The sequence below is a fragment of the Phalacrocorax aristotelis genome, chromosome 19 (genome assembly GCF_949628215.1).
Source record: "Phalacrocorax aristotelis chromosome 19, bGulAri2.1, whole genome shotgun sequence".
NCBI lineage: Eukaryota > Metazoa > Chordata > Aves > Suliformes > Phalacrocoracidae > Phalacrocorax > Phalacrocorax aristotelis.
The window spans coordinates 4,450,073-4,475,612 of NC_134294.1; the positions used below are offsets into that span (position 1 = coordinate 4,450,073).

Here is a 25,540-nt window from a genome sequence, read left to right on the forward strand (position 1 = left end):
GAAATAAAAAAATAAAGTTATTTAAAAACTGAGGACCTACTGAAAGGCTTCTGCCCACAGCTGTGGAGGATGTAGATTCATCCAGAAGTTTTTCTGCATAAATTGAGGTTATTCCAGTTTTTCAAATATAACCTCTTGCAGTACTGAAGAGCACCACAAAGTAACAGCAGAAATACAGCTCAGATTGCTTAGTTAGCTGAAATATCAATTGATAGAGGGAATAAAGGCTTCTGCTGGACATGGGGGAAGATTCCTTGTAAAGTGTCTGTAAATTTTGATAAGGGAAGTCCTACAGCAGAAAAGGTTGCTTCAGTAGAATTCTGAAACTAATGTGGAATCAACTTCAGCTTTTCTTGGGCAATACAGGTCAGCTAGTCATTTGGCAAAGTCTGTCAAAAGAAAATCTAAAACTACCAACATTCTCTGATACAAACAGCTAAAAAACTCTTCATCTAAAGTTCTTCTAAGTTTAAATCCTCTAGTTACTAAACCAACCTTCTTTGGTGAAAAAACCCCATTGGAATCAGCAAACAAGTCACAAGGCCTTGGTGTGAATATCTAGCCAGTGAGATAGCAGTAAGCACAAGCACAAGAGAGAATGCAAAAATGGTTAAACAGAATTAAAAAAGGAAGATGATAAAAGAGAAATAAAACTGTTAGTAAGCCACTTGTCCCTTTGTCACCCACAAATAGAATAAATTTTGCAAAAGGGAATAAATTTAGTGAAGATTCCTTGGGAACATTGCTTCCATCAACTTACTCTAGCTGCAAAGAATTTTACTTAAGAGAGCTGTTAACAGCACTCAGTTTACAAAAGCTCAAAAATTACTGGATATTCACAATGAAATTTGCCTTTGGACAAAGAAGTCTGATTTCAATTGCCCAAAGACTTAACTATAAAGACAGAAAGGGGGGAAAAACAAGACACCTTTTTCACCCCTAAAAACATAGGGAGCACCTAAAACCGCAGCTGAAGATGTCCCATGCTGTCATCACTACCTACTGCATTCAAATCAACATTTGGAGTTGTATAAAGCTCTTAAATCAAGAGAAAACTGGAGTGAAACCAAATCCCAGGCACAGTCAACTACTGTAACACCACTATGACTTGTACCACTTGGACACTTTGAAAATCATGCTGTACCCTATATATATGTGGTTTAGCATCTGAGTTCATTTACTACCTTAAAGTCTAAATGGGTCTTTCACAGGCAACAGAGCTCTGTAAGAAAGGAAGCTCAACAACTTGAAAGATGATGCTAGCAAAACCAACTATTCACTCATTCTGAGAGCTATTATTCATCCACAGACAGTCATGTCTTCAACTTGCCCTTGTACAGCATTCCTCAAGCATGAGCTGAAGGATTTTCCATGCTCCTATCTTTGATGACAGCATGAGCAATCAAGTTTCCGCAATCCACTTCAAGAGGTTTCCTGCCATCAAAGGCAAAACTGCTAGACAGAGCAATGACTGCACAATGTGACACCTTGTAATTCATGAAGTGGGCAAAATTTACCTTAGAGTTCAATTTACAGCTCAGCTGATAAAAACACAGTGCTGTCCTAGTAGCATATGATGAGATATATACTGGTACCTCAGAAGTGTAAAGTCTTCATTAAAAAAAAAAAAACAAACCACACACACAAAAGAAAACCAAACAAAAACAAAAACCCCAAAACAACATACCTTCAAATTCACTATCTACATCTCCTAAATTTTCACAACAGCAGCCACAGTTACTAGAAGGACAACTAATGAAACTAAAGTGCAAGGAGAGCAAGGAACATAAGCAGACAGGACTAGGTGAGGAGTTTTACATCTCCTAATAAATCCTATATGGGTAAAAATAAATATTATCTATATCCAAAGCAACTACTTAATCCAGATGGCTTTTATACACAAACCTGATCAGCTGAAAATGCACCAAAAGAGTCATCAAAAAGAGCTGAGGGCCTCTGAGGGAAAATCTAAAAGGAGATGAGGATCCATAACATAAGAGAAAGAAATGTAAAGAACACTCAACGAATTAGTGTCTTTACAAACCTTTGGCACTTCTGAGTAGATACCAAAAGCAAATCACAGTTCCACCTACTCCAAATATCTCCAAAAGACCAAGGCTACTTTAAGCAAAGGATTAAACATATTAACCTATTCTTCTGTCCTGTATTTCTGTCCAATGCCTCTAGATAGGTCCCTGTTTAACCTTAGATCAAGTCTGTTACGCACATGCAAGTTTCAGGCTATTACCTGGCTAATATTTCAGGCTAAAACCCCGTGCTCCTGTTCAAAGATTTTTGAGATACAAGAAAGTGCATTCTTTTCCTTGTACTTCTCCAATAATTTTGCTATAACTGCACAGATAGCTTCTTTACTAACTTGATAATTTTTTATTTATAGCACTAATTTATGCCCTTTTTCTGGACCATTCTGCTTCTTTCAGATTTCAGAAAATAGAACTATTGGCAGGTACTGAAAGAAACATTCCCCTGCATCCCCTGTGTTCAGTGCTTCATTAGATTACAATCCCTTTCCCAAGGGGAAAAAGGATTTAACATATCCAAGGAAGGGCACCTAAACAAGACTTCAAACTTTTCTGGGTATTTCAAAGAAGAATAAGTAGAGTACACGAAGGTCAAACACAGCTACCACAGAAAATGGCAACTACAACCTAAGAGGCAGCATTTCTGAATTGCTACCAAATTAACAAATCAAATCCATCAGGAACAGCATCCAACTTCATTACTATGGGCAAAAAAATCCTTAGATCTGGAGTGTTTTGGTACATTCTAGTGCTAAAGCTACTTCCAAAAAGATACTGTAAAAGGAACTTACTACTAAGGGTCCAAACCTCTCATGTTCTTCTGCATCTTCCATGAATATAAGCCCTTGTGCGAATGGTAGCTCCCTCATCACCCTCTCCCCTCCCAGGCTGATCAGCCTCTTAGGAATTGATGCAATAGTTATCAATTTTCTCTACCTTTTTAGGCGAGAAGACTCCCAGTGTTCCTCCATCTTCCCGAATAGCAACTCCCATTTCTGCCAACAATGCCTCCCTGAGAGAGAAGAGCAAGATATTCACCATATTTTAGACTTCTTATATGAAATAAGCTCAAATGAAAGCCAAGTAACGAAATACATTAGACTTTCAAGCAGCCTATCCACTGACCATACAGCCAGGACTGTCACCAACACACAACACAATACGGTAAGTTTCTAAACCTTAGCCCCAGAGTTTATAGGCCTGCAGAACGGCAACAGCAAAAATTTTACAGAGATTTAACAGCATTTTCATGCAATAATGTATCAGAAGACAAGTACGTTTTAAGACATTACAGTCATTGCTTCTTTAAGGAAGGTTAAAGTCTGTTCTAAATTTAAATATTTAGTTTAGGTGAAAGGAGCTGCCATTATTCATTACTTTACAAAGACTTAACTGGCAATTCATGATCTAATATAGAAAGTACTGTCTTTTTATTAAGACATAAAAGGAATTGTATTGGGTCAAACTGTCAATTTAACACAGTATTCTTGGCTTTGACAAAGAACAACAGGGATGCTAACACAGAAGAATAAGAACATGGCAAACACTGTGATATATTCTCAGAGTCTCCCAATTTCTTCCTAAGCAATTTCCAGAATTAATGGTGACCCTTCTTTTAAACAGCTATCCAAAGTTTTTTATTGTTGTTTTTTGAGTTTTTTTTTTTTTCTAATTCAACTCCTAGCATCAGCAACGTCATGCAGTAACGACTTCCACAGCTTACCTAGGTATTGTGAGAACTTCCTATTTGTTTCAAACCACCTGTTGGCCTTAAAGTCCCTCAGCTCTGTCAGTGAATAATCAATCTCTACCCACCTTCTTCATATACCTCTCATGATTTTATTGACTGCTCAGTCACACTGTTTCCAGGGAAAGATGTTCCCCATAGATGTTCTGTAAGCTTTTAATATTCTAATAAGCAGTGCTCTGTTTGGTTGCATCCACTTTTGGACAATTACTAAGCATTTATCTTTTTGCTCTAAGACAAAATTCAAGCAAAAACTGGAGCTCTTTCATAGTTTTAGATACTCCGGTACTAAAAACGTAATCTTTTCTGCTTAACTTCAGGGCCAGAATTTTCGGAATGTAAGAGAATGGTAGAAGGGGGACGAAAGAGACCAGGACTACATGTTGCTTCACAGCAGAAGCCAATACAGCAGTTTAGGATGTTAGCTGAATTACAGCGGTAAACAGTTTAATTGGAGGAAATATAGGGAAGAATATGGCTTTCTGTCAGCATTGCCCCTTCTGCTATATATAACACAAATCTCAGCAGAATTATCATAAGCACTATTCTGCCGTTCCATTGCTTTTTAACAGAGTAACATTCTCCATTTTCCACATTTTGTTCTCTAGAGACCATCTACAGCACTTCTGACTCCTGACCTTTCCATCCTAATGGCCTCAGTTTTCCTCAGCTTCTCTTCCCATGTTTCATTCAGCTCTGCAATGATCTTCTCAGATTCCTGTGTGAAAATCCCAGAAGCTGTTTTAGAATTCTTCTCTAAGTTCTTTACATAATACACAAAGCAATTAAAGTTCGTGCTTAGTTCTAGACCTCAAACTAATTTTGGATATAAAAAGTACTTGCAGCATTTAAAAACTCTAAGATGTCTTCTTTAGTTTTTAGAAGGGTAAATAGCCTTGAAGGCAAGCTGAGTACAAAATACAACTTTGTATCAAACCACAGTCAGACTTTAATTTGAACCACCTACATTTTGTTTTCCCCCTTTTTCTTTGTTTTTAATCTGATTTACAGACATCATTCAGTAGCTGGATGCCAAGGAACTGCAGATACCACACTGTTATTTCCATGGCAACAGCAGGTTTCCAATAGGAAAGGGATATGCAGTGCGTATTCCAGCCCATTCGAATCCCTGTGGCAGCGTCTCATGGACAAGACATGAGAATGAAGCACAGATTCAACACAGTCAGCTCTCCCCACTCATCCACCCATGGAGACTGGGGGGGCTTTCATAAAAATTAAGAAATACTTCACTGTAATGCACTTTTGATGCGGTTCAATTCTATGCAGAATTGCGACAAGGCGGCTATTGTCTGGATAAAGCATGCTATTCTGTGTGCTTCACATTTTAATCTGTGGGGGCTGGGCGAATACAACAGTGGACGGATTATTCTTCCTCCTTTTTTTAACTTTGGGGTAATTTGGTTTTCTGAAAGCTGAGTGCATTTGCTAGTCAGACTTTGTCCACACTAGTGCTGACCAGGCCTCCTGAAGTCTACACTTATGATTAAATTTTCCGTAATTACCACTGCATCAGTCCCGTAAACAAGAATCAGTATTTTCATTTATAATTTAGTTGGAGTTCCTGGCTACAATTAAACCTAAATAATCCTAACAGAAGAGGCTGCGCATGAACCCAGCTTCTAGCCCACCACAGTTGAGTGCCCTTTTTGAAGGTGCCATTGGGTCTCAGACAACGCATACTGGGTATTTTTATGAAGGAAAGCTCTCCTAGGTTCACTGCTATTTAGCCTTGGAAAAGACCAAAAGAATAGTGTCCTTAATCTACAGAAATACCTACCTTCAAACGTTCAATTGCCTCTTCTCCTCCAGGTGTTGACATGATTCTTTCCTGTATACTGGACACAGATGTTAAGCCCACCTGACTACTGAGAGAACAGGAGGATGGAGATGCAGTGAGGGACCCCATGGAGGCTGTGGAAAAATTGCCAGGACGTTGATTCTCGGAGGCTAGCAAGTATCTATGTTTATTGTTCTGAAAATCTTTCAAATCTGGGAGAGAGACACACAAGACAGAGGGAAGGCAGAAAGATGGGAAAAAGGAAAATAGGAAGAGGGAAGGAAGAAGAAAAAGGAAAGGAAGGAAATACCAGTGTAAGAGGAAAGCATTTAGGCAGCAACAAGGCAAGTTTTGTAATTTTTAGATGGCAGTTCTGAAACAAGTCTTTTAATATTAATGTCCATATTATAACGGTAACTCAGTTCAGACCCTGACGATTATTACTGAGGACTGCATCATAAACCGTTTTGATCAAAAAAGCTAGAAAAAATGCATTACACGACAAAAAAAAAAAAACATCCTATTCCTAACTGAACCCTAAACTGAGCACCACAGAGCTCAGACCGGGAGCAGATTCAGTTCCTCAAGAGATTCGTGACATTTTGGGCTGAAGTCTGAATAGACGCCAATCCCTTAAACTCAGCAAAACATTCTTTTCCAGACTCCTTCAATCTAAAATGATGATTAGAGTAAATTTTTATAACAACAGCGGTTCTGCTGCTGAACCACCCAGACCACAAAGACAAAGAACTACCCCTCCTTAAATTCTCACAGGAGAGTATGTAAATTGCCTGTCAGTCCATGACAGGGAGAAGAGAACAAGGTCACAATACCATCATTATGTTACTTCTTGATCCTCATTATCTGAAACATGTAAATTTAAGATACCTCATCAGTAAAATATCTGATAAGGTTCTCATACTTCAGAAGGTGCTTTAAAGCTTTCTGGTCTTAGTTTAGATGATGAAGGCTTTAAAAAAACCCCAAAATTTAATAAGGCAGCTTTTGTAGCCTGAAAACCTAGAGGCATGAAAGATGCGTCCTTGAAAGACAGAAAACAAGGAAAAGGTGCATGAATGATTTAAGAACGAATATCCAAATGCAATTTATCTTAATCTCACCTAGCTTCTCAGATACGTCTGTAAACCATATCCTCAGGATAATTACACACCAAAAAAAAAGAAAACCTTCTAACGTGGAATTATCAGACAACTAAATAGCTCAGTTTAAATAATTTTAATAGGTTTAAATTCTATTTCAAAACCAAAACCTTTAAAATAAGTATCCTTATGAAAGAAACAGGTCAAATCAGACCTTGCAAGATATAAACAAGGGCTTCACGCTTACAAAAATGAGATGCTCACCCAGACATTGCATAAATTTCCATGTCCTCCTACATCTCCTCTACTCCTATCCTGAACAATTCTGCTATTGTCAGCCTTACGCCCTAGTTCACTCCACATTCAACCTGCTGTTTCAGCCCCATGAAACTGATCAAGTCAGTTTGAAAACCACCATCTGCAAATACAGGAAGCAGGGGTGGAAGTTTAACAGAAGAAAAGCAGGTTAAGGAAAGGGAATGCTGTCAGGATGAGGAAAGCAGGCATGACAGAGCAGGGAGGATGAAGTCTCGAAAGGCCAGACGCATGCACTCCTGAAGACAAAGGAAGTGGCACTTGCAATAGCTTTCACAGTTGCTGTGACTGCAGAGAACCAAAACCCTCAACATCATGCACGCTTCTCCTGGAGGCTGCAGCTTTCACACGGATGACATATGCACACGCTGGAAGCAGCATCAGAACATAAGACAAGGCCAGGATGAGTCTTTACACCACCAGTAGCTTTAATTTTAGGAAATTTCAGACAGATCTCTTCCAGTCGATACTGTTTGAGTGAGGGTGAAGGCGAATGACTGAAAGAGTTTGAAGGGTCTACCAACCCAAAATTTACAGAGAAGACATTTCCCTTGCAGTGGACTATGTATACTTCCCTTTCATAGAAGCAAACAGTAAAACAGAAATAAAGTGGTATTTGCTGACTGGTTTTAACCCTATTAAGTTATTCATCTGCAACCAAGTATTTGAGCTCGAATAACGGACTTTCATTAGTATAAGGTGTCCAACCTTTTTTTTTTTTAAAAAAGACTCTATAGAAAATAAATCTCAATCTCCAGGAAGAACTGATAACACTTCATCTTGCGTTAATCAACTGACACATTTAAAACAAATACTTCTAGGTGGAACAGAGATGTTAAAAGGCCAGGAAGCTAGGTGAGCAGAAGCTGTTTCAACTGAATAACTTCGGACAGATTTGAGAAAAATATTTTCTCAAAACTAAACTCTTGATTGTCATGAAAACAGACTAAAGAATTCTCACTCTCCCTTCTATATTCTGCCGGAAGGCAAGCAATAAGCATATGTTGCATTTGAAACTTTGCACTATTTTTTGACTGTTGACTCAATCTAAGAAATGCTGTTTAAGCTAGTTTCCATGAAACTGCATCGCATTCCACAGTGAGTGTTCTGTCTGGGATTTCCCTGTGAGAAATGCTGGCATGCAAAGCTCAGTTAAAAGCTGACCCAGAGAAAGCAGGTTAAAAAGAGAACCACACAATACACACATTTGCCTCCACTTCCAGAGTATTCATCTCCCATTGGATCAACTGAAAGGAAGCAGGAGGGAAAATACAAGAAGGATCAAAATTGAAGGTTCACCAGTGACATAGGAAGGGAAAAGAATACTACTTGATGTTTAAAGAAACAAAACACAATTCTTAGTAAGACGTAGTTTTTTCAGTTTTGATTTAGAACCAAAAACCACAGACTGTACCAAGCATAAACACACCTGCATTTCATTGTCTTCTGGCCCCATTCTCTTGAAAATAAGCCAACAAAAAGGTAAATACATTTTTACACATCTTTAAGCAGTCTAAGTCAGGACTTCTGCTTCACAGGCAAATAAGCTCTGACAAATCAGAAACTGGTGCAACATTCACCTTTTTCTTTTCTTAGGTCAAAGAATGTTTTAATCTACTGGAATACATTCTGTGTTTTTATGGGCACCTCCTTCACTAGAATGAAGTAACTTTTTATATTAGAAAAGAACGTAGCAGCTAAAATTTTAGTTTATTTGCCTTGTCTGGATTGAAGACAAGGAAATAATTCAGGCACAAGTTTGTTTTGGTGCTTTACGAGGTTGCTGGCAAAGCAAATCAGCACAATACTGCTCGCCAACCTAACGCAAAATCTCGCAGCAAAAGAATTCATTATTTATTCACAAGCAGCTGCTTCATAGCTACTTATTTTGAGATGACAAATGGTTTGTCACTCAGGACATTGTCTAACAGGAATTACCCACCATTTCCTTTTCTGAGCAAGGATGGCACTGAAGCCAGGTACTGTCTAATAATCTTAACCCTTTAAGGAAGAAGAAAAGATGCTTCTTTCTCAGTATGAAATTAAGTTGCTATATCTCAACTTTCCTCCTTTTATTGGCAGCCAGACAAAAAGCCCTCCATAACACACCAGGGCAATCTTTGAATGTGAAAGTTCTAGTACAAAAAAATAATTTCTGCAGTAATAGGAAATTCAGTTTCCCTGTTTTCCCTTGAGAGTTTGAAGGTAGCCTGTCAACTCAACAGACAATCCTGGGATGGGTTGTTTAAATATAGGAGAGGCTACCATTTCTAAAACCATGTTAAAAATTTAATATCAGCACCTACATTTAACTTCTATGTTTTAAACCTCTTTCTCTTGCAGGCTCAACTCTCCCTCCTCTGTAAGAGAGGCCAACCTCAAGATGGTAAGGACTGTTTAATCCACTTACTGTCAATAATATCTCCCAGCCCTTGGGCACGCAGAAGATCTTTAAGCCTTGTCACCTCCTCCTTCAGCTCACGCACCAGCTTGGCATTGGGATCTTCATTGATAACAGCATTGCATTTAATCTGTTTTGCACGATCAGCATATCTGGAACCAGACCAAAAAATAAAACCTTATAATGAACATAAGGCTAATCTGCAACACAGGAATGCAGCAATATAGAAGACATTTAGCTTGCAGCTGTATGTCAGAGGAGAATCCTAGATTATATTCCATCATGCTGATTTTTAATCCTTACTTAATACAGGGTATTGCTGCAAAACAGAGAAGTCCTATTCAAGATGGATTAACAAGGTGTATCTATGTACAACAGACATCTTCATTCAGTGCTTTGAAGTCTCCGCTTGGCTAATATGCTCAATTTTAGGGACCATACTAGAAACAAACATACAATCACAAGAAGGTGAGTTTGATTCTTCAAGTTAAGAGTAGGCAATAAATCCCTAGCTCCCTATTCACAAAGAATAGATTGGGTTTCCTCTTTCAGGTTAATTTAAGTTCTTGACAGTATAGAGTCTTCTTCTCCACAGATTCTCTCAAAGTATAACAACCCAAAGGTTTAAAGGACAGAATGTGGCCATTCGAGCTAACAGCTGCCCACACTGATCTCAGATAAAAAGAAAGTACCTTAAAGTGCTCAAAGTTTCATCGTAGTTTATGTCTGCCGGACTCAACGCAGCAACCATTGCAGTTCTGGAGTTACCACCTATAATGGACAGGCAAGATTTTAGATGAAACTGCAGTGTACAATCTAGGTGCTCATTACCTACTAAATATCAGTATTTTCAATAAATTATAGAATTATTATGTTATATTCTACTTTACTAAGGAAGATACAAAAACCATAGGAAAGAGAGCTGTAACTTCAACAAATGGTGGAACTACACGACTCAGATTTGACTACTAAAAATATTTAACCTTATACTTGATACAACTTTAAGCTAAGTGTGTTAGAAGCAGTCAGTAAATTTAGTGAGCATTTAGTTCCATATTGGCACAGGCAAAATCAATCATACCTAGATTTTCTCGGAGAAGCCATGTTAGTACAGAATCCCGGTACGGTATGAAGTCTGTCTTCTTCTTTTTTTTACTCTACAAAGAAAGAACGCACTACTGAGAAATGACACCAAATGGAAAATCAACGTTTAAGACAAAAATCATAGTATAGGTATTAAAAGAGCCATATATGCCACACATATGCTATCTAAACAGAGAGGTGGCTTACCCTCAGTTGTACAAGTGATCATTGAGTTTGATACTAGATAACATGCTACGTATTCAGACATCTAAACAGATAATGAGAAACAGCCCAGAGAATTCCCTTGAAGCGCTACCTACAGAAAGGTTTTTCTGTATATGAAGAGTATCTTTCTGACAGTTAAATTCCATGCTCTATCACCACTCCAAGAGAATTTCAGCAGTAAACCTTACTGCTTAGGTTCAGGGGAAGATTCAATTTTCCTTTGCTAGAAAAAAGTTACAGCTTTTTAGAGCAGTCAGAAGTCTATTACAGGAGATTTCACCACTTCAGAGATAGAGGTGCACATGTGAAGGGACAGCTAGCCAATCTTCCTGTGTTCCTGTAAGCACTTACTAGGAAACCTGAGGACATAAAAGATGAAAGAACTTGGACACTGAAATTAGAAGCATGAGTAGAAAGGAGGAACTTTTAAGCAGGGTTTTGTGTGTTTTTATTTTAGTTTGTTTTGTTTTTTTTTTTTTTAACAAAAAACCAAACCAAAACAGATAAAAACTTTATAGAGTCTACTCAGACCAAAGCACAAGGTCACAAGATGGGTGCCCACGTATCTAAGTACTTTTTCCCAAAATCAGTAGCGACAAACGTAGAACTTCCACACAACAGATGAGGGCCTTCTCATCACCTTTGGCAAATCTCCCTCCAAACTTCATTGTAAAGACTTTCCCTAACTTCTTTATGTGGTTTAAAAGAAGCAATTATTAACTTCAAAAGCTCTGTAACAGAACTCGAATCTTGGGTCATCCATTTCCTTACACAAATAGTTAGTAGGCAACCATCTTGCTTCAAGAGATGCCAAAAGTTTAATTCCACACAACATTTAACACAAGATACGGCTTTGCAATAAAAGGCCCGATTATAATTTGCACAAAACTCCTCTTAACACTCAAGAGGTGCTTCAAATGTGAGGGTCAGTCTTGCAACAGTTCTATTGTAAATTTACTAAGGGCAGATAAGAACCAGATGCTAAAGCTGAGAATTAGAATCGACTATCACCTGCAATCCACTATACGGGGTAAAGAAAAAAGCATGGAGAATAGAAGCATGAAAACAAAGTTAACCCTACTAAACGCAAATATTCCCAAGGTAAGTCACCAAATCAGGAGCAGGGAGGTAATAAAAGAATATTCCTAAATGCATGCTTAGATGTGTACTTTTCATTAATTTATCCCCAACCTTAGAACTTTTTAAGATTTCAGTACTGGTAATACTGAAGCTTCGTTACTCTACTAATTTATAGTCACAGGAATTTCTCAAAGACACATAAAAGATCCCTGCTCTTTGATTCCAAAGTGAAGAGAATAAAATCTTACACTCAGGCAGAAAAGACAACATCCACTACTACTCAGACCATCATACCTTGTTGGTACAGTTATCCTAAGTTGAAGGCATTAAAGAAAGAGGAAGAAGATACAAGATGAGCTTCTTAACTGAGCTTTATACATAAATTCCATGTTATCTTGGATAATATTCTTTTCTTGAGAAGCCCAATGAATGAGAACAGTTTTCATAAAAAGAAATAATCTGAAAAGCACTTAAGTATATTCAACCTGTCGAAGTATATTCAAAAAAAGCACTTAAGTATATTCAACCTGTCAAAGTTGTTAAGAACTCTCTTTTTAAAAGGAACAGCAGTAATTTACTTGTTTGTTTTTTTTTTAAATAATAGTTGAGTATGAAAGTAAAAGACAATACTTTCCTCGTACTTCCAACATTATATCTGGATGAACATATGCTCACTCAGCTCAACACATTAAGTCTTGCCATTGCAAAAAAACCCAGTGATAACCAAATTATTACACTGTTTTTTCTAAAATTTTTAACAACAAAGCTGCAGTTAGTTTTCTAAAAATTATTCTTTCAAATAAAAATAAAATTCCTGCTCTGCAGAACTAAAAGCTTGCTACACAAACACATCTTCTACACAAATGAAATTTCTATCAGCCTGCATGACATTCACTGAATAATATAAACACTATTCATCTATCAAAATACACTCAGCTAATTTGGCCGAGAATGCTAGGCCAAGAACAGCGAGTGATTCTGCTGTACTCCATGGCTGTTACTGTCTCAGTTTTACTAGCTATGGTAAGGTTGTTGTAGGTAAGTAAACACGGAACTTACCACTTCGGCCAACGCTGAAATAACTTTGCCCAGAGTTGTGAGAGACTTGTTTATATTTGCTCCTTCCTGGGAAAACATAATCCAGTATCATATAGTAATTAATGTTGTTCAACCACAAACCTCTTTAGGCTGAACGAGCCAAATGTCACATCCGTGATCAGAAAGAAAAAAAAAAAGCCTTAATTTTCCCAACTATTTTTTCCATACTTATAATAGCAATCCTTTCTTTTCCTTACTATTTGTCAATCAAAGACTCCACATGGTGCTTGTGCACCCACTTCACTTTCTTTCCCCATATGTCAATGGCCCAATACCTTTAATCGGGTTCCTTTGGCACCAGTTGAATCAGCTCGCTCACTCCCAGCTAGATCCACAAGGCTAATCTTGCTGACCTGAAAAGGGAAAGCACATTAACGAGAAGTAGTTCTTGGTGAACTTGAGTAAGAACAAAACTTCAAAGGATTGTGTGGCATGAGAACAACTCTACTGTCTAAAAAAAAAAAAAAAAATCACTGTAGTGTGCTGAAAACTACAGTAGAAATTTTCACAAGCCATTAGTTTGATGTTGTTATCTTATGGATAAGAAGCGTCTAGGATTATGCTCTGTTTTAAATAACACTATACTCTAAATTACCTAAAAAGAGAGAATGAGGTTTCTCATGAACAGAGCAGAACAGAAGTAAAAAGAAATTGTTACTGCTACAGACAACACAAAAATCTCAAAGGAAGAGAAACTTCAGGTTTCATCCTGACCCTGGTGACACCAACAGTTAAGCATTGGCTTAACTAAAGCTACAGACTGCATGTCAGTTAATGATAATTTTACAGGGTCTTATCATTTTGGTGGGAAGAGGGTGTATGTCTTCAATATATCAATTTTATCAGATCTGTCCACAGTAGTCAGTTCAGAAATGTGACTATTACCTGTAATGCAGCTACTTTTGCATGCAGAGCCTCTATTTCAGAGTAATAAAAGCCAGAAAACTGTTCCATGCTAAGCAGCGTATCTCCTTTTAACATGCAAATTCCAGAAAGCGCCTAAGTCTCACTTATCCCAATTCCGGTGCCCAAAGAAAAGAACTAACGAGGCAAATATTTTGCACTGACAAGGAAAAACACAGAAAGTTCTGGGAACGAGACTGGGGAAGATAAACTTATTTTATTTCACATATCCCTCCCCATAGAACCTAGTCCTTAAGGCCATATTCTTCCCACATCTATATATTCTCCTCCTGCACATATTCCCTATTTGGTTGATTTTAGAATTACAATCAAACGAAATCCCGTAAGAAATAAAAAGGCTCTGTCAAGGCACACAGCAAGTTCACCCTTAAACAAAATGCCAGAAAACCCAATTAATTCTCATTTTCTTACTATACTGCTAAAAAGAATAAGTCACTGCAGGAAAGATTTGTGAAAAACAGTCAGAAAGCGACTTCTTATCTGTGACATACCTTCTCTGTGGAAAGATCAGTTTCTGTGTCATGTTTCTTCTGAGTAAAGACAATTGTAAACACAGCATGAGAGCGGCTGCTGGTTTCATTCATGTTGGTAGCTGCCACAGTCCTAAAGCATGAACAGATACAGACACATTTAGAAGACAGTGACTCTATGCTGCAGGTACAACTACCTGCAGGGCTGAATGCAGCTGTAGAGGCCATACAGTTGACGTTCTGCCCTGTAACCACAACCAAGCCACAAATAGCATTAACAAACCCTTTGATTTTTCACTTCTGAATTACTCCCATCTTTGCCACAGTTTAAACAGAGTTTCCTCAATCTGTGTACTCAATCATCTACCTTACACTCAAACACACAAGAAAATACGAGTGGCATTTATTTTGGTCTTTCCCACACATTGTTAAATGGAGCCTACAGCTGACACAAAAACAACTACTAATGAAACAGAACCTAAAGCTAGAGTGCCAACTTTAGTCCTGACCGCTCGAATAAGACTGTGTTTCCATATTTATTTATCCGACATAGCGATACAGTACACAAACACAGAATTAAAAGCCAGTATAAATATTTACGTACTTCATCTCAAGCCATTACAAGCTTTAAATTTCTATAAAGCAATCTGCAGCACTATTTCATCACACAAATCAATTTCAGTCTTTTAATAGTGTTAATCAGTGCATATGTCAACCATACTCCTCAAGTGACATGAGTTTTTTAATAAGGGCCAATGCATCACAGAAGACATTTTAGATTTGCTGCTATATGCCATATATAACCACAACAGATATAAAATTATTTAACACTCTGCCATCGCTAACCTGGCTTTGTTCCCAGCATCCATGAGGTCTGCAATGTCCGTATAAGACGTGACTGCTAACTTGGACAGATCTTCCACATACGGTCCAAGCAGAGGATGTTCTCTCACTCGTAGATTCCCTTTGTTCTTCGGGTTCAACAAGTCTCTGACTCTCTCACAGTAAATCTCCATGTAACTCACCTGAAAACAGGAATTTGGATTGACAATTCAGTGTTTCTTAAGGCTTCCTCTGCCAGCAGCTCCACAGCATTTCAGAGTGACACTGGTAAAAACTCCCGCAGACACTACATAGGTGGGTGTCTCAGTCATACAACAGCTTGAGACGATGGCAGAAGGGAAGAGAGTCACTAGTCTCATGCATCAGATCTCCAATATAAGCTGCAGGCCTTGCATCCATGTATAGATCCCTCAACCATTTCAAAAAATACTGGTGTCTAATTAAGAATTATACACTTGAGTTCTCAATCATTTTAACAGCTTTAATGACACAGCAGCAAAACTGTCTTTCTAAAGAGACAAACAAGACGGATGGTAAAAGGAGTCTGCCTACAAGGGATCTGTCTTATGAGCCTCCAAAGCAAAATTAAGGAGGGAAGAAAAAATTTCTTTGTATGCAAAAGCAACTTTTGATTCTAAGCTGTACCCATGTCCTGCTATATTCCTGAGTCATCAGTACAATTATTCAAACTATGGTAATCTTAAATCTGCACCCTTTGAAATAAATCATAAAGCTAAGATTTTTTTTAAATGCATTCTTTAATTTTTATGTTTCTCATGGCACTAGGCTTATCCCAGTCCAACAGGTACTCAGCAGCTCCAGCACTCAAGATATTAAACATTAAAAGAGACAGTAAATTATTCACTTCCATTCTGTGAAAGATTACAGGTGTAAGGAGCAGTTTTAGAAATACAAAAAGAGACCTTCAATATTTAAATAAGTGCAATTCAGAATAATTAATTCTGTATCCAAAACAGATTACAATACACTATTTATACACTTCCATCAGGGTTTCTGCCTAGCTGTCTCCCTTCTCTGCTTACTTGTCAGATGTTCATTCTTTTGGATCTACATTATAAGAGAGACTCTCTTACATGTTTGGAGACATAGTCAGAACAATAAACAAGTACCAAATTAAAAAAAAAAAACAACACAAAACATTCATGAAAATGTGGGAATCTTCTCATTCACAAATCCTAAACATGATGCTCCTATGGCATTCAAGTCATCAAATGTTAACAAAATACAATTAAAAGAAGCACTAAAATGGACAGATTCAAAGCCACAGAACTAGTCATTTTCCAGTTCTGTAATTTAGAAGCAGTAATGGCTGGAGTTCACATTTATCAGTAATAATCACATTTTACTTCTACTGACTTTTTAGCCTTCCTTTCTTTCAAAGCCTGCAATGTATTTGCATGTCAAGCCATTAAAAGTTATTAGACAGAAAAAAAAAAAACAACACCCAACGTTAAGAAAAACTTAATGCTGTTTCCGTGAAGCACCTGCTTTTGTTATATCAGCATCTTAATACAGCATCAAAAACACAGTGCCTGAGCTCAGTCTGATGCCCAGCACACAGATATTCTTTGATCTCTCACCATACTCACCTCTACCGAATATGACATTTCTTCATTGCTGTTGTCATTGATTTTCTCAAACAGTTCTTCACATAGCTGGAAAGAGATTAAACCCAAGCCAGAAATTAGTCTTTAATGAGTAATAACATGTCACTAATTGCCTTTAGGGTGAGGGTAGGGGAAGAAAAAGAGCCTATTACACCAACCACATATAGCCTCACTGGGAAGATATTTCATCTCAATTCTACATCACTATTATTCAATCTTATTTTATATAGTATCTCAACTATTGTTCTAAGTTGAAACAATATTATTATTCTGCACTATAAAATTAGAAAAAGCCTATAATAGCTGAAATTGGAAGCAGTAATTTTAGGACAGAATGATTAAAATCCTTAATCCTCTCCTACTCTCATAAAAACAATAGTCTGTTTATTTGGTGTGCTGAAGTTACAAGATTCAGATTTAAATCAATAGGCAGAAACTATTTTAAAATTTGTTAACAATATGAAGGATACTTTAACTATCAGTGCTCTACTGCTTCGAGGGTGCTTGTCTACAAATAACTGAAATGAGACACCGAAAATTAAGATGATAATACAGGAAGAAGAAATGAACAGTGGGCAAGCCATGGATATGTATTTGGAGATTAAAAAGCACAGGTACTGAGAGGAATAAGAGTAGGAGGAGTTTTCTGGAATAGATATCTACAAGCCACTGTATGGAAAATAAACAGATTATGAATAATACAGGCAATTTTTGAAAGTATACACTCCAAGCATTAAGCCAACAACAAATGGTTAAAGTACCATGAAGTTTCACACTAGAGACTGGGAGACAGGAAATTTTACCAACACCTAAGAATTAAATGTCAACAACCTGTATTACTTGGAACATGATTGTGCTGTACCTTCTGCGTATGTGACAAGAAAGAGAACAGATTCAACAAGGTCTCCCTGAACAGATAATTCATTTCGTAACTTTATGAGAAGTTCTTACAGTGAAATTGGAGGGAAATGGTTTTTGTTTTAAAACTGTAGTAGATAACAGCAGGATTATTGCGTCGGGGTTTTTTAGAACAATGTTTAATTTGTATGTATTTGAGGCTTCACAAAAACAAGTGGGAATATCAAGATTACAACAAAAAATTTTAGCATGAAGCTGTTGTCTCAGATTTTCAGCTCATTTCACCTGTTACACTGTTACTTTATATTACTGTAATAAAACCAAGATGTTTAGACATAATTCCATCCTTCACCACATTACCTCTTTCAGCATTATTTTAACCTACTCACCAGGACACTTTCTGCCTATTTCAGTACATATGCCCATGCTATTAACAGAGAACAATGCTCTGTGTCCTGTATTTCACACCTGTGGCACAGGGCCAGTATCTACTGCAAACCTGTAGCAGAATGAGGACTCAAGCTGTTCAGCATATTCATTTATTAAAACTGAAACCCAACCTCAGACTTCTATTTTGGGAACGGAGGAACGCACTACCTTCCAACAAACTTGGTCCACTGTTCACGCCGACACACTAAGGAAGGCCTGCACTTAAAACAACCGTCACATAGCCAACCGCTATAGAATGCTAAATTCATGATGATGGCATAAATTGTTGCCAGGCAGAACCTCCTGGAGAGGGGTATCTCGACTTCTTCAAATTTCATGGGAAATGTCAAAAACAAATTCGCGGGGGGCGGGGGGGGGGGGGTGGGGTGGTGGACACGAGGAAGGGAAGGAGGAGGGAATAACGCTGTGCTCAGTTGCCCTGTATTTCCACACACCCCCCATTGTTTCTATACACTTCATTTCTTGCCAAGACATATTATTAGGTTTTTAGCTTTGGGAAGACCACTTCCACAAAATGTTTCTGGCATGTTCATCAGAAACACCTTTTGAATTCCTGCTGAATACAAACTGCTTAAGCACTGTCCTAGCTGAAGTCAGAGAAGGAGACAAGAAATCCAGTGAATAAGACATCTTCATTTACTAGTTTGTGGGGGAAGTGGAGAAATTGGATGTAGGAAAAAAATACGGGGGGGGGAAAAAGTAAGAGGGAAAACTACTTATAATGCTCTTTTTGCCAAGTAGATTTGCTTCACTTCAGAAGTAAGCTGTGGTTCTCTGTTAACTGTTGTTGCGATATAAAAAGAGCGTATCAGCAAGCGTGTGTCTGAACATGCTATAAAAACCAAATCCCCTTTCTGGGTTCTGTTCTACCTGGGGGATTATGCCTGCTTGACTCTCCTCCTGCTTGCCCATCATTGTGTAGGACTTCCCAGCTCCAGTTTGTCCATAGGCAAAAATGCATACATTGTAGCCCTCAAAGGCATGCAGCAACATCTCCTTCCCAATATCATTGTACACACGGCTCTGAGATGCAAAGCAGGGATCTTCAGGCTGAAAAGACATGAAAACAGCGTAAATACAGTCTTCTCCTATTATTCAAGTAACATTTTAAAAAGCAACTGGGTTTTTTTCTACTTCTATCTCGTGGGTCAATCCCTTTGGAAGAGGCAAAGGTAGCACGTATTTACACGCAGCTTTTTCTCAAGGCAGTACTGGCTGGAGAAGAACGACAACGACAGCCGTTGCGGGACCACTCCATCGCTGCGGAGGAAACAATCTGCACAAAGACACCAACTGATCCTGTTTTGTGAGCGTTGCTGACACTACTGGGAAAGTTTCATGCAAGATCACCGACCAACCAGATTCAGGGTGTTTGGGAGGAGGGAAGAGGGGGGAGAAGATCAAAAGTAGAGTTCAGAGAGTCAACACGAATTGAAAAAGGGCTGGAAGTTACACAAATCCCACCATGGCCGGTCTTGACAGTGGCCCTCTGAAGGGAAGGGGGAAAAAAGAGAAGCAAAAGTTGCTTAGGTTTATTTTGTTGGGGTCTTTTAAGATTAAGAGAGTGTAAACAAATTATTAAAATGACTATGTTTTTCTTAGAGCTGTCTGATTCCACTGTCTAATCCAATCCAGGCTTCTATTTACAACCTTACTGGTGACTACAAAATCCGTAAGTATGTCAATACATATTTCAAATTAGCAAGTAGCTGAAGCGGTCAAGGACAATGTATCAGAACATTTTTCTACAGCTAAACTCAAGGTTAGCAATAAAACTGAACGTTACAAAAAAAAAAAGCTACTTTCAAGCAATTCAGCCCAGTGATAAAACAAACGCATGCTCTACGGCAGATGCATCCAGTGATAGAAATCTGTATAAGGACAAAGCAAGTTATCACATTCAAACACTCAACTGAAGGTTTTGTTACATTTTGGAAAGAGGCACCTCTGCACACGCAATGTAAAATAAAAGTTAAAGATGCCAAAAAGAATACACTTGCCAGATCTCAAGGCCAATACAGACCATGCTCAAAACAAAACTTCATTAATTAAAAAATTGAGAATTCACTTATACTAGTAGTGCGTTTCAGCCACCCAGACAGTGTACTCAGACTCCAACATGCAGTCACAAGAGGCAACCCAAGATGCAGCTCCAGGCATGGTACAGGATACAAAAATACTGACAGAAAGCTGGATTCAGTGTATATGCTTTTTTCCTAATGTCCTCTCTCGATTATTTAGCAAAGTCCTTGGTAAATATACTTAAACAAATTATTATACTAATGATGATCTATGCAGATGTTTTATGTTGCACAAACCAGAAGAGACTACACAGACAACACACCACTGAAACCTGATTTTGTAGGACTATGTCACTACATTATACGTAACTGTTGTTATTAATCTAGCATTCTCGCTCTTCCTGAAATATTGGGTTTTAACATTACTTGCTCCTGGAATCAGGACAAATTTAGCTGTGCTAACATTCTAACGTGGGGCTCAAGGTTTTATCAGCCCAATTCTTTTCCTTGATGCTGCTTATCTGCTAGTTTTCAGGAATTATGTTCATAATGTTCCTCTGACTGATCCTGTAATCTACTTGCGTGGCTGCTCTGCAAGATTCAGGAAAAGAGCTGCACGAATCCAAGCTTTTAATCATTAAAACAATCTTGTTGGCCACAGCTTTGCTCAGAAATATTAAGACTTATTTGCAAAATCCAAGTTACTAAAATTAATCGTAGTGAAATGCATTATCGCATCTTTCTATATCTTTTGAGAAAATAAGGCAGGGGAGGGGTAGAGGGCAGAACGCCACAGTTCTGATGTAGAACAATTACTGGAAGTCAGCAAGACCTGAGCACCAATTCGCAGGAGGGTGGGGCAGAGGAGCGAGATGAGAGTTTATTGCTTTTGCAGCTATGGGAAGCATGGATCACTACTCTGTCTTTTCCAGATACGCCAAGGGAACCCAGACTGCATCTCTCCTTGAACTGTGGGAACTTGAGCAACTTTCATTTGTCTAAGAGCAAAACTGAATTAACTGTGGTTCACACACATCCTTAAAATACTTAGAACAGAACACTGTTGGAGAACATTTTAAGTAATCTGTCAAATATGCACAATTTATTGTCAAACTCCAGAAGCTTTGCTTTCTGTTCTCCCTGGAACAGGAAAAGAGAACATACAGTGACAAGCTTTTAACCTGAATGAGGGTGAGAGAGACAGCGCAGGAACATCTGATGGGGGTGGCACGATGAGAAGAGAATGAAGGTAAATCAAGCTGTCGACAAAATAAAAATATGGTTTTTTTGTAAAAGAACTTACCGATGTATGGGACCAATAAGAGTAGTCAAAGCTGAAGGACTTTGGTGCTTCCTTAGGATTCTTTGGATTGATAATACCTACAGAAAAAAAATTTCACACTCTTAGCTAACTTGACATTTAGGAGCATAATAAATGAGCTTGCTGACCCTCATCTGAGTATTCACAGAGTTGCCACACTGCAGAGGAGTAATAAGATTGAACTAATAGACTCACAGCTGCCTAACACTATACTTCTGTAGGCCTTGTCAAGGAAAAAAAATTCCTAGAGGGAAAGCTGCTGTGAAACAAAATTCTGCTGGACAGAAAGCCAGAAGTAGGTAATCCTGGTCCCTTGGCTTTTGGAATGGGACAGGCTTTTAGGAGTTGAGGGATATTAGCAAGAAGGAAGATCCGAAACACAAAGAGTTCAAGAATCCCTCGTGATTTCATAGCAGTACAATTCAGCTCTAGTTCAAAATACGTGTTACACAGTACAAGAGCTCACTGCAGAAGGATTTTCTTTAAGCAGCTCAGTATTTTCAGGGCATGGAAGAAATTACCAAAAAAAGCTGGATATACAGACATTTCAGGAATTGTCTGCGCAGTTTATTTCAATGTTCTTTTACATGCACAAAGCCTACAGACAGATTCTTAATAGGAACTTCTGTATAATATACGATGGCCCTGTGATGAAGTCCTCGCACACATACACAAAGCTAGAATGAAAGAATGCTTGTGTGTAGTTCCTATGTTATAGCCTTTATAATTCCCATTCAAAAAGATGACCTCCAATTGCCTTTTCAGCTCTCGCAATCCTTGACTTAATTTTCTTTCCGAGGTATTCATATACCTGAAGACTCTAAGAATCTTCAGGCGAGTTAAAGTCATTGAACACTTTACAAATATCAGAATAAGCATGCTTTGAAAAAAACCAACCCTGTTTTCTCTTCATATCAGTACATCTGTAAATTTTACACTCTTTTCCTTTCCTCAGATCCTCTAATTCTTTCAATATTTCACCCATACAAGCATACTCCCCACAACTAATGAAAGCTCTTCCAGATCCCTTTTAGGTTGATGTTTATTCCCCCGTGCCCCCGCCCCCCGTTATTTTTTGGTGGGTTTTTTGTTGTTGTTTTTGCTTTGGTTTTTTGTTTTTGGTTTTTGTGGTGGTTTGTTTTTTTTTGTTTTGGGTTGGGGTGTTTTTTTTGTGGTTTTTGGTTTGAATTTTTTCTTTCTTTCCCAGCAACAAAAGAGCTTCCTATAACCTTTGTCGGGGCGGGGGTGGGACACACACAGGGTGAGGAGTAATACACAATGGATTCAGCTGTCATTTTAACAGCATAAGGAATGTCGGTAGTTTCTGTATTCCATGGAGGGTAATTTATAAGCACAACTCTGCTGGCAGAAGTGAACCTCTACTGCTTTCTTCTTTCCAGTACTACAGTGCTGGAATTACTTAAATCTATTATTTCCAGCAGTTGTTTTCAACACCATCTGTGTAAGGACTGTAAAAAGGCATACTCTTGAGGGTATCAAAATTAGATAAACCACCTTACATTTACACATACCCATCGGCACCTAAACAGCAACCTGCCTTTGGGAATGATACTCTATAATTATGATATGTGCAAACAAAATCTACTAAGAAAGAAGCTATACAAAGTTGGTGACAGTCTTCCTGGGGATGATTTACATCCTGATACCAGTCACCCTAAACAAAGAATGCTTATTTCTTACATATTCATGCCAGTTAGGCTATGCTTTGGGAGACGGGGACTTCTCCCTTTCCTTCTGTGATAAATAAAAATTCTAACACCCACACCTCTTACCATTTCAAACACGATGCACCAAAATCTCTGAAAACGTGGTTACAGAATCCACATTAAAATCAAATCACTCCTCTACTGAGCAGGGCTGTTGTCCAAAATTACAGTGTGGAGAAAAGATCACTGTCTGGATTGCAAATAGCAACAGTTGCTACTCTATTTCTTGTGACTAACTCCATTTCACTTGGATGCACCTTGTGCTGACATTCTTGCCTTATAAAAACTGACAGACATGCAAAGCCAATGAATAATATGCCTTACACCAGTACAGTATCAAATGGCAAAAATGCCTGTGGCTTTGGATAGCAACACAGACATCAACACATAACAAACGGATAACCCAAGCAATCATGCACGGCTTTAGCTTCCCTTTACTAGTTTTGACCAGACAGCAGTACATCTACAGCACGCACTACTAAACCAGTTCTAAAGTTAAAGCGAACAAATAACAAATCACAGAAGACAACTCTCCTGCCCCAAACTTAAATCAATTCTCTCCTTTCAGTGTATTCCAGACTGCTACAATTCAACAGCTTCCCATTTCTCAATCAATTATTTAACATCAAAGCTCTGAAAGGTAAGGAAGAAGTGATGCCTTTTACCTGTAGGTTTCTACCAAAAAAACCCAGTACAACTAAAAAGCAATTTCCAAATTAGTTCAATGTAACAACTTTTGGGGCTTAACAATGTTATTTTCTTCAAGTGCTTTGGGCTCTAAGTTCAAGGGAAAGTAACAGAACCATTAAAAGCAGAAATAAAGCAGCAATAAATAGAACCCATTCCGGTGTACTAGAGCCTGTGCTGTACAACACAATTCTAATGTACTGTATAACACAAATCTAAGCAGATAACTGAAAAAATGTGTTGCCTGCAAACCATTTTAACCCAAACTCTTGGTATGACTCTTGTGAGAGGACTCACGGCTAGGGAGAGAAGCGACTACCTTTATAGGTATGTTGCATTTGCAATATCATCTTGGAAATGCAAAACTCCTAGCCTGGCAAAATGTGAAGGGAATCAAGACAGGCAGAAGCCTAGCAACATCTTTGCTGACCTAGAAACATGTTTTCAATGATAAAATTTTAACATGCACTGGTTACTGAGTGTCACATTGGTGCAGTTTTACTTTAAGGTGTAAATGCAATCACAAGAGAGAGCTTTGATCTCACTTATTTACCTCATCACATGATTGATTAGTCTCCTCTTAGAATCAACAGTGGAATAGCAAGTGTTCATCAGTTTTTTCTTTTCCATTTTTATATTGTTGTTTATAAGCAAACATTTCTCTTGGCCAAGGCAAAGCTGCACTTGGTCTCTCCAAAGAAACAAGAGTTAAATTGCCTTCTAATATTCTACTCTGTCAGAAACCAAGAACAAGCCGCATAAATTTCAGTATTATTCAAAAACAGATTTGATGTGAAAATACACACTTCCCCTTGTTGTTTTTTTTTTTTTTTACAGCAACAGAAAAAAAAAAACAAAACTAAAAATCTCTAGGAAAAGTCCACCACTTCCAAAAAGAAAGCAAAGCCACCAAACATTTAATCAGAATAATAGCTAGTTCTTCCACTCAGCTCACTGTGCATAAAGGCACACTGACCACCGACAAAAAAGACAAGATCTCTAGCTATGCAAACAGGCTTAGTGTCTGGAAAGGCACTAAAAACTTGCTGTTACAGCTTCATCCTACTTGCTTCAAGCTTAAATTTTATCCATCACAGTTGTGAAGAATGAAGCTCAGGCTTTGTCATTTATGCAAGTGGTTCCACTCTGCCTCATTTTTTAAAGCCTATTATTATTATTATTATTTTCTTAGACAGGCTTTCCTCAACTCCTTCACACTAAGTTTCATGTCCAGCTCACTATTTTGAAAACTACTTTCTAGGATGCATGTTTTTCCAAAAGCATATCTTGAGAAGCATATCAGGAAAGGAAGATTAACGTGCAAGAAGGCAGCTCGGTCAGAGATTGGGAATGCAGCTGCCTGGCCAAAACCTTCCACTGCAGCAGGAACAGGTCAGAGAAAACCTCCTGGCTGCCAGGAACTCTGCATGCTGCCCCTCACTACTGTGATCCAGTCACAGGCTTTTTGCTCAGCTTCTAGTCTAAGCCTGAAGTCTATTTATCCCTACTCCTGTTTCTTACAGAGACTACATCCTCCATTTTCAGAACCACTGGTTTAACAGAATTCTCAGTCTGTCTGCAAATGAATCCAGCAGAGCTGACTGAGAAAAAAATATAGGACTACAACTGCAATGGATTTCAATCAGACTGAAACCCTCCTCAATTGGAACACTGAGCACCAACTGAGTAGCTCCTAGCATCAGTCACATCTGGTGTGGTCTG

The 25,540-nt window shown here is 38.2% G+C and overlaps 1 protein-coding gene across 10 annotated transcripts in view; it reads right to left on the bottom strand.

Moving 5' to 3' along the window:
* Positions 1-25,540, bottom strand: part of KIF1B (kinesin family member 1B) — a 97,307-nt gene that overhangs the window by 53,208 nt on the left and 18,559 nt on the right. For 3 of the 10 annotated variants that reach the window (XM_075114418.1, XM_075114415.1, XM_075114419.1), the window contains exons 3-15: positions 21,387-21,463; positions 18,933-19,112; positions 16,737-16,802; positions 15,130-15,308; positions 14,305-14,416; positions 13,165-13,242; positions 12,851-12,916; positions 10,485-10,560; positions 10,096-10,174; positions 9,413-9,555; positions 5,588-5,721; positions 4,428-4,507; positions 2,979-3,054 (exon numbers count right to left, since the gene is read on the bottom strand). In XM_075114418.1, the coding sequence (XP_074970519.1) occupies positions 2,979-3,054; positions 4,428-4,507; positions 5,588-5,721; positions 9,413-9,555; positions 10,096-10,174; positions 10,485-10,560; positions 12,851-12,916; positions 13,165-13,242; positions 14,305-14,416; positions 15,130-15,308; positions 16,737-16,802; positions 18,933-19,112; positions 21,387-21,463 (1,346 nt within the window). Of the gene's footprint in view, positions 1-2,978; positions 3,055-4,427; positions 4,508-5,587; positions 5,800-8,207; positions 8,250-9,412; positions 9,556-10,095; positions 10,175-10,484; positions 10,561-12,085; positions 12,104-12,850; positions 12,917-13,164; positions 13,243-14,304; positions 14,417-15,129; positions 15,309-16,736; positions 16,803-18,932; positions 19,113-21,386; positions 21,464-25,540 lie in introns of all 10 variants that reach the window. The other 7 variants (XM_075114416.1, XM_075114410.1, XM_075114417.1 and 4 more) reach the window with 5 other exon arrangements.